The sequence below is a fragment of the Lipotes vexillifer genome, unplaced genomic scaffold (assembly GCF_000442215.2).
Source record: "Lipotes vexillifer unplaced genomic scaffold, Lipotes_vexillifer_v1.1 scaffold182, whole genome shotgun sequence".
Lineage (NCBI taxonomy): Eukaryota > Metazoa > Chordata > Mammalia > Artiodactyla > Lipotidae > Lipotes > Lipotes vexillifer.
In genome coordinates, this window is record NW_006798798.1 from 2,347,727 (window position 1) to 2,357,763 (window position 10,037).

The 10,037-nt window shown below is 46.0% G+C and overlaps 1 protein-coding gene across 1 annotated transcript in view; it reads right to left on the reverse strand.

Moving 5' to 3' along the window:
- The window catches only part of TSHZ3 (teashirt zinc finger homeobox 3), a 68,281-nt gene extending 58,288 nt beyond the window's left edge, over positions 1–9,993 (reverse strand). Inside the window, exon 1 of the mRNA XM_007470932.1 lies at positions 9,941–9,993. Coding sequence (XP_007470994.1) covers positions 9,941–9,980 — 40 coding nt within the window. The 5' untranslated portion in view covers positions 9,981–9,993. The remainder of the gene's footprint in view (positions 1–9,940) is intronic.
- Between the last annotated feature and the right edge of the window lie 44 nt (positions 9,994–10,037).

Genomic DNA, 10,037 nt, shown 5'->3' on the forward strand with positions numbered 1-10,037 from the left:
GGCTGAGCTGCGTGGCTCAGCAGACAATGTGAAAGAACATAACCTAGTCCATGCCTCCGCCAATCTCATGCCCGCCCCGCCACACGCCCGGCCATCCAGACGAAGCAGGCTCTCCCCCCTTCGCCCCTGAGTCCCCTCTCTCCTCTTTCCTCCCTCTCGCCAAATCAGCAGTGCTCTCTCTGCAAGCCAGCCGTACTGTGTACAGTGGGAGGAGGACGGCGACGAGGCAGCATCACATGGACCGGGCTTCCCCTCCCCTCCCCGTGTCTGGCTGGGGCCCATATGATAAATGACATATGTCATTCTGTCAGGAGGGAAGGGTGGGTCAGTGATGTATGACTCCGCTGAAAAGGAAATCGACTCTTTGGCATGGCGCAGCTCTTCACCGGGATCTAGTTTCAGAACTCTGAAATGAATTCTCCGACGTTTCAAGTGCACACTTAGGGCAGGCTGATGGGAGGCCTGGGGAAATCACACTTTTATCCTCCCCCCGCCCTTCTGATGGCAAGGGAGGGGGGAAAAAAAAAAAAAAAAAAACACGGCTCTGCCACTGGATACCTGCAAAAGGCCACACGCGTGTCAAAGTCCCCAGCAGTCACACACCACGGGTTATTAAAAAATGTGACTTTGGGGGGCAAAAAAAAGGAAAAGAAATGAAGTGGAGTAAGGTTAGTCCTTTTATTTATTTATTTTTTCATGGCAAAGGGCTGACACAAAAGCAAGATAAAAATTAGCATGTTTGAAGTAATCGTCCGCAGCTTGACATCTGCATAGTAAATTTTAAAGGAAAAAAATGTGTCAGACAGCCCTGAGCCGCTTCACCCTCCCCCCTTTCATTAGCTCACTGCCAGGGTGGCACTGCTGTGCTGAACCTCATTACGGCAAGAGGATTTATGAAGCTGAACCCCAATGGCAAGAAAAGGCATCTGTCAATAATTGTAGGGAGCTGCACTCACAGCTTTGAAATCTCATTAAGTATGCAGTTATCAGGCATAAAGATCAAAAACATTACTCAACTCCGACAGAATCTTATGGAGGAACATTAATTAGCAACAGGCCTACAGTACAAAAAAAAAAAACACACAGACTTCCTCTCACACCTGCCCAACCCACAAACCTAAAGCAACACTCCCCCTCCCGCCCGAAAAAAAATAATTCCCAGCATCTGAGACTGATCAAGAACATGAAACAAGAGAGACACATACAGAAAGGGGGAGAGGGAGGGAAGGGGTGGGCGGCGGGGAGGGAGGGAGGAGAGAGGAGGGCGGGGAAACTCAGTTGAGAAAGGCTTGGCGGTGAGGAGAGAAAAGGAAGAAGCTGTCAAACTTGAGAAGGATGTCAGCACTGGCCACGATTACAGGGGCCTATGGAGTTCTCAGACCTTTTATCATCCTCACCATCAAAACCAGCTGAAAGTCACCGCAGGAGGGCTGGTGGCGGGCTCGATGCAGCCCAGGCCCAGGCTGGGACCCCCAGACCCTGTCCTCGGCCCCTGTTCACCTGGCAGGCCGGGATGCTAGGCCTGGTGCCCAGGAGACAGGCCCTGCCCAGCCTTCCGCAGCACCCTGACTTCCCAGCCTGTTCTGCAGCCAGCCCGTGAAAGCAACAGCCAGACACAGCTCCCCGGGCCTCGGGCACAGGCGAGGGAACCACTTGCTGTCACTGCATCTCAGCACCATCCGCAAACACCTTTTTCTTCCTCCAAAGAAGAGGCATCCCCTTCTCACACATCCACTTTCCCTTATTCTCTTTCTGTGTATGCCTGATTTACAGACTCCATGCCTTACAACACACTGAAAAACAAAATATAAATGCAGAGAATTCACACCCAAGCCATCAGGCCAACACCGGGTCATGAGACCTCTTGGCCTTTGTAGTACGTGAGACAGGGCCCGGCTGATGACGGGGGTCAAACCTCCCTGCTAGGTTGATTCCTGGTTATCCACAGGGAGAAAATTAAATGACAAGGTTCCTCTCCCACCACATCCTCCACCTCCTGCAAGCTACGATGGCAAAGAAGAATTCGAACGTGTCTGGAAACATCCCGCAAGAACTGTGTGCTTGGGGTCTCTGGCAAGCTTATGTCCTACGGTGGCCTGGATCCAGGGTAGGTGCATGGAGATGTGGCGGGGGGAGTCTCAAAGATCACTCAGGTTTCTGTCAAACAGGCAACGTCGGCCAACTCCGTGGCGGGATGTGCAACAGTCAGGCACGGTCCTCAGATGCCCCCATGAAAGGTGTGTAACAGTAGTAACAAATAATAATAATAAAGCATATATTCTGTGCTAATTTCCCTTATTGCACTGTTACAGAAAGGTGGCTTTCTCTTGTTACCCATAAGCACATGCTCCTATGTTCTCTGTCTCTCTCTCTCACACATACACACACACACACACACACACGTGCACACACGGCACTTCCCATAATCCCACACCATGAGGATGAGAAAACCTATAGAACAGCCTCTCCCCTGATCTGAAAACTCCACTCTCATTCTTCTCTGAGCTCCTCTTCCATTCCTATACCTCTTACTTCATTCCATAGGCCCTTCTGAAGTGTTCACCTCTCTCCTCTCCAGAAATAATGGTCACCTTTTCTTAATTAGCCACATCTTTAAGGAAACGGGAACTAAGATTCCTAGGCAACCAACCTGAAGACCCTTTCAAGCCAAGGCCCATCCTTTCCAATCACTGACTCTCCTTTGGAATATCAATGAATACAGCTCGGATAAATTGTCACCTATGACCGAAAAGAGTTGAGAACACTTGTCTACAAACCAGACTTGACGAGCAGGAATTTTAGCAGGAGTGTTACAATAAGGTGTTTATATTTTTTATGTGCTTACCATATTACCTTTATTATGTGTAACATCAAAGTGATTATAGCAATTACATTTAACAGAATTAATTACAGAACTTCCCATCATCCCGGGATACATAATGCATTAGAGGTAAGGCAAAGAAAGAAAACATCTTGATTGTAGTAACTATTGTTGGTGTGTATTTTCCCTGGCAGCAGTGCCAAACCAACTGCAGCTTTCAGGAAGGGCAGGGCAATGGAGACGGAGAGCTTTAATCAAAAATGAGGTATATTTCCCTTAACTTAAGTAACACTTTTGCCTAATAATATGTTGGCGCTATTGGACATATAAAATCAATTTCATTTTTTAAGCATGAATCTTTAAAAGGCACTGGTTAATCCACCCAACCAATGTTACTACATAAAGGAGAAAGCACATGGGTGAAAGACTTACAAGCCTTTACGTATGCAAAATAAATTCACTCAAGGCTTCATTAATATTAATTTAAATTCAAAACCCATTTACATTAAATTGTTCATTAAAAATTGCCTATTTTATGCAACATGCATTTCTCAAAGAACTCAGAGGAAACTGAATACATAGGACTAGATTTAATGACGGGGATGGAAAATCAAAAGTAAATGAATTGGAGTCATTTCATGTATATTACCAAACAGCCCTTTGCTCTCCAAGGGATGGGATCCAGTTTGGGGAACAAACAGGCATTCAAAGTAGTTTGCTTTCTGCTACTATACACTTGTGAACGTGACCTTCCGGTCTACCCAAGAGGAAGAAGAAAACAAGAGAAATTGGTGGAATGGAAACCAGTCCAAAACCAGACTGGGGAAGGAAGCAGGTACCACCTCAGAATCTCACCTGGACTCAGAGCATGGAGAGTTAGGCTTGCTTTTTAAAAAGTTACATTAATGAACATTTGCCAGTACCCATCTTGGTCTAGAATTAACAGTTTCTCTCTCCCTATTCACTCCGCCCCCTGCAATCCTTTATTCCTAAGCAAGGGAATCAGGAAGATGATGACAAGAAGTTGGTGAGTTCCTTGCTTTGGCGCCCTCCCCCTTGAAGACAATCTGAACTTACACTGTTTCCCCAACAGCTGTTCTGGATGAAGAAAACACAGTCATAATTAATAACATGTGTCCTGACAGTATGAATTAATAATTTATCATTAAACCCAAACAAATTTAAATTATTCTTCAAGAGCCACACCTCAGCACATTTGAGAAAAACAAGGTAAGGAGATGGTCGAAAAGTCCCGGCAATGTGACCTTCAGAAAATTGCTTTCCCAACCCCCAATATGTCTCTTAGGCCACTCTTGTTGAAATACTAAAATAATTTACAGAATTGAAAGTAATTAAACCCGAGAATCTAAGTGCTGATCAAATCAAGTGTATGTGCTCAAAATGTCTTTTTTTAAATGGGGCTTATAAAATATTCACTATTTGGTCAAGGACACTGTGTAATCTTTCTAATAAAGATTCCTAAAAGTGGAGTATGACAGTCGTTCAGGCAAGTGGTCATAAGCAGATTATGTTCTATTACTGTTTTTTTTTTTACTTCCAAAAATGCATAGCATCTTTCTAATCACAAACAGTAACCTGAATTTTTACACCCATGTCTAACGTAAATGTTTACAAATGTTGAAAAATTTGAGAAAGCTACCAAATCTATGTATCCGTTCCTTAAAATTCAGGTAGAAGACTCCAGAAAGAAAAAGAAATATTCATAGCCATTGTTTAGTAGAATTTGAAAATTAATTTAATGACTAACTGCAAATACTGGAAACTAGAATTAATCTGTCTAGATTTTTTTTTTAAAGGCTTACAGACGTTTAATGCAAGTATCGGGACACTTTATCAACCTAACATAAAATTGTCATCTTATCTTATTATATGACTATTTTATGCATGTGTCAAAAGAATTTAAAAATGACTGCCTGTCTATTGAGTCTAATTACAACTGCACATTATCTGTCTCGATGTACCAGTCCATACCATTGTTACCAAATACAATATATTGTATTCACCTTTCATTTTTAACTTCAGACAGAGAAACCACAATTTGGAGCATAACTAGAACACACACATACACACACACGCACACACACACACACACTGAACACCTGAGAGGGTCTGGGGTGAGTGATACCACTGTGTTGTTCTGTCCTATTTCCTTGCACGGGCTGCAGGATGATGGTACAGGGGTGTTACAAAAGAGCTTCTTTGAAAGGCCTACCTACCTGGGCTGCACAAAAACACAGAAAGTAGACACACACCCTATTTTTTTTTTTTCTACTACAAGACTAAAGCTATTTTTATAGTTTGTCCAGTGACAGGCAGGAATAAAAATGGGCCAGCAGGAAAGCCTCACAAACTACACTCGGCATAACTGGCCTGCTCCTGTTATTGGATTAAACATGGCTGTGGGGCACCAGGACCAGGGCTCCCTATCCTCTCCCTGCTCCTTCCCCGCCTGCATCCACAGCCCTCACCCCGGCCTGGCTCTGCCAGACACCAGGGAAAGACAAAGGCCCCCCAAAATGGCCAGGCGCTTTGCCCTCAAGAAGGTGACCCATCTCCCTCCAGAAACCCAGAAGGGGAGGGCAGGAAAACGAAGGGTTTTCATTCTGGGAACTCACCTGGGTTTCACGGCATTTCCCCCGGCCCTGAGCAGTCACCTTTCATTCTAATCAGTTTACAAAACAATCTTTAGTAAAAAAAAAAAAAAAAAAAAGAGGAAAAATGCAGACTTGTGAGGCAATTTGGGGAATAACTGCTGATACATCAGTTATTGACTACCTGGCTCCTGTTTACGAGCACACTCAAGGCAAAACTGAGAACAAAATGACAACATCAACTGCTCACAATCAAGGGTGGCCCTGGAGAGCAGTGAAGCCCTAACTGACAGTTGTCAAGATAATGGGGGCACAGCAGCTGATTCGGGAAGCTTCTCTCCCCTGTGTGGGTGTCCAGGGGAATAGCCTTGCCTCCTGCCCTCTTTGTTTTTCCCCTTCAGCTTCTTGATTTCTTTTTTTAGAATTTACATTGCTCCTTTCATTTTGTAGGAAAAGGGGTGCGGGGAATCACAGAGCGACCAAAACCAGTCATTTTGTCACCTTGCTACAGGGTAGAACGTCTGTCCGAAGGAGAGACGTGTGGCAGGTTTGAGAGCAAATAAATTCCCAAGGCTGATGCCGAAATGCCTTCCTGAATGCTCCATGTACTTCCAAGAGAGAAAAGCTCCTCTCTGGAGCTGCCTGGTATGTGGACGAGACTTAGGAAGTTTGGGATGGTGTTACTTGGACACTGCCAGGTGTGCCATCTTTTAGTTTGCCCATGTCTACCGGCAAAGTAAAAACCCCCAGGCTGTGCCACCATGAGCTCATCCTATTCCTTGGGGACCCACAGTGATCTGTTACCCCAGCAGGTCCTAAGGGCTCCAAACCACTTTGACAAAAGTCAAGATGCTTGAAGGTTTACCTTTGCAGTGGGACCACCTAAGAACTCCATGGAAGGTTATTCTTTCACCAAATAAGACTCAAAAGGTCAGTGGCAAGTTGTCGTTTGTTGGATTTTTTTTTTTTTTGAGGGGAGGGTGGAGTTTAGGCAATGGCTTTTAATGATTTTACACTTCCTTCCAGAAAATGAACAGGAAAGAATAAAACGTGATCTGCTATTAAGTACTGCTTGACTTTCTTTTCCGGTATTACCAAAAAATACTTGTTGAAAAACAAATGCTACATATAGGAGAGTGGGAAAATGGTCGTTTTGCCCAAAGGACAGGGGCCTCTGTAACCCCGCTCCTCTGAACTACAGGCATATAGCTTTTGTCCAGCACAAATGTATAGCCCTTTAAAATTACATGCCTGGAGAAAGGAAACTCCTGCCCAGGTTTCTCTTCAGCAGGTGAAGACATTTCTCTCTCCCCTTTAAGAAAAGACACTAATCCGTGCATAATTCCTATCAAAAAGAGAGAAATCCTGAAGGGCAGAAATACGTCTTTTCAGGGATTCTTGGAGCCTGCTTTGGCCTTCTGGAGAACAGTGTTACATTTGGCCTAGATGTAAAAACTGTGTGCACCTGTGTGCTATGTCTGCACGCTCTCCCCAGCTCTCAGCCCTTTGTGGTTGTTATTCTACCCCCGGACCATTAAAAGGGCCCTAATTCCTATGACATGATTATCCAGGTACCAAAGCCCATTTGTCACCTGCAGCAGAAAATTGAGTTAATGCACAACTAAAGGCAGCCAGGACTGTGTAATATCAACTTGATTACATCAAACTAGCTGCAAACCTAATTCTGCTGGATGACACTGCGTCGAGCTTGTCATCTCCAATCATTAAAGCTGTCAGGAATCCATCAGGTTTACAGCTAATTAGGTGAACACTAATGAAGCTGGCAAAACAACTTTTCTTTTTTTATGGCTGAGCGGACCTTTCAGTTTGGAGGGGGGAAAAATTCTCGAGTCTCCTCAAGGTTGCTGGGGAATGGTTTTCCAGTTACCAATCAGCAGACATCTTTCTTTTTTCCCCACTCTCTATCAGTACAAAGCAATCAATTTGTCATCACTCCCAGTATGCCACAAAAGCAGGCATGAACCTTATAACTTGCAGCTAGGAGAACTGAAAAAATGAGAAAAAAATGGGAAGTTTCTTGTCCATCCAAATAAACAAACTCACACAGCGCACTTATTGGCCTGTGCATACTTATCACCAGCCTGGATGTGGAAGGTTTTTTTATTCCTCCACTCTCCTAAATAAGTAGCCCTTCAGACATTCCCCCCCTCCTCCACACGTCCATTAGGCAGAGGCATTCTGATAAAGTAAATCCAAAACCCGGGTATGAGAAAGAAAAAAAGCACTCATGCTGCCAACTTCTGATTGACCATTAAGCTATTGATGAATGTGCCTGTCAGGAGAGAGACAATTAAATCAAATATGAAACAAAGTCGTTTTGACGGGTCATTTTGATAGAGCAAAACCATTCTTCCAGCTCCTATTAGTAGTGCAGTCAAGTTTTTATATAGTGAATATTTCTTAACTGACCTGAGATTTCCTGGCTGGCTTTTTAAAAGGTGCAAAAAGGTCAGTGAACAGGTTGCTTAAAAAAAATAGATAAATAAAACCAACAGCACATTTCCTCCTCCTCTACTATTTTTAGCAGAAATTTATCAAATAAGAGTCTCAGATTGGCAAGGTGGAAGAGAAAAGATGAAGCAAAGGCGGAGAGGATTCTAAACCAAATGTAAAGATGCAGTCACATATGGTTCATTTGATTGAGGCACACAGATACCTTCAAATGTGCATCCAAAAAGGAAAGAAAAAAATCCCAAAGACTGGAAGCAGTCCAAGACACTCCTACTGCCCAACTTAGTGAAGGAGTCCTCCAAACTTTGAGAGTTTATTTTGGGTAGATAAGCTCATTGCTTGAGCTTGGAATTTAAAGTAAAAGATGGGATAGGCAAAAAGCACCAGCCAGGAGGTGACTTGAGAGGCAGCACCCTCCCTACAACCACTACTGGGATTTTCAAACTTTCTAAATTTGGGTAACCCTGAGGACAGAAAGCAAAATTTGTAATATATGCCCCAAACCAAGTCTGTTTTCTTCTACGATTTTCTTAGGACGCTAACAGGACAGTACATTTTTGGGAGAAGAAAGAACAGCACTTCCTCTCTGTGATCCTGTGTGAGAAGACTCAAGTTCAGATGCAGCCGGTGTGTGAGCTCTACCGGCAGTGCCAGCTGAAGTGACAGAAATGACCATCACCCCCACTGCTACTACAGGCACTCCAGGGCAACATGGGTACCATACTTTCATCCAAAAAGGGCACCAGGCAATGCCCTGACCCTTCTCCATCCCCTCCCTTCTTCCACAAAAGCAAAGAACAGAAAAGAAAGGAAGAGAAGGGGAAAAAAAAAAAAGGAAAGAAAAGAAACGAACCTCCACTTAACCCTCCCCTTCAGGCAGCATCTGAACCTCTGCACATCTGAGTGTTACTCATATCAAAATACATCCTGTCCATATGTGGTCCTCTCAGCAATCCGCCCCAAATCCCAGAAGTTGCACTGACAGGGCCCTAGTGACGTCACAGAGCTTGGCCTCACCATTTCAAGTGATTTATTGATGTTTATTGGGAATGAATAGATCAAAGGCAGCAGCATGATGGGCAATCAATCAGTCATCAAATCAAGGGTGGCAAAGGGCCAGAAACCCTTCTTCCAAGCAACATGCCCCCAACTGACATTATTGCAAAATAATGTTATGTGTGTGGGTTTTGTTTTGCTTTCAATGATGCTTTTTCCAGGAAAAAAAAAAAAAAAACCCGGCTCAGTCTTAAAAGGAGTTGACACTCCTGGGAAAAAAAAAAAAAAAAGAGGGGGGAGGGTGATGGGGAGAAAGTACTCAGACACGTCCCAGAACTAAGTGCTAAGAGGAGATGAGGATGGGAGAAGCAGTGGAAGGAGGGTGGGGGTGAGCGAAAACAAACCGGGGAAAAGGGAACGCCAGCATCTAACATCGACTTGACAGTCATCTGACAATACCCAGACCCTGTGCGCTCTGCTTTCCACCGCTGTGCCCGGTTTGGGCCCAATAAATGAAGAATCAATCGGATTAGCAGTAGGGTGCCCGAAGGGACCCGCTCGCTCACTCGCTCGCTCTCTTTCGCTCGGCAGAGACACCAGGCAGTCCCCCGCCGGCCGGCCGCGGGAGGACACGGAAGGTGTCCCGGAGAACTCAGGTGACCCCGCCCGCCCCCACAGAAAGAGACAGAAGAGGGCTCCTTCCCATTCTCTCCGCGGCCAGGCAGAGAGCTGAGGAGGCAGGGACCCAGCCCGGCTCAGTTCGCCGCGAGCGAGCACGGTTCCCGAAGTGGGTGCGAGTGGGAAGGGGCGGGGGGGGTGCAGAGCGCAGCGAGGCGTCCGGGGGGCGCCGGTCCGCGAGGCGGGCGCACGCACCAGACAGGAGAGCGGCGAGCGAGCCCGGTGCCCCGGAGTTACTCTTCGCGGCCAGAGCGAGAGGGGCGAGGAGCGGGGCAAGAAGCGGGGTCGCCGCCGGCGGGAGACGCGGGGCGAGGAGAGGAAGAGGAGGCGGAGGACAGGAGGAAGGGGAAGCGGCTCGTACCTGCTGCGCGCCGGGGCGCCTGCTGCTTCCTCCTCGGCATGATGCTCCTCCGGCGACTGCCGCTGCCGCCGCCGCCGCCGCCGCCGCTGCCGGGCTG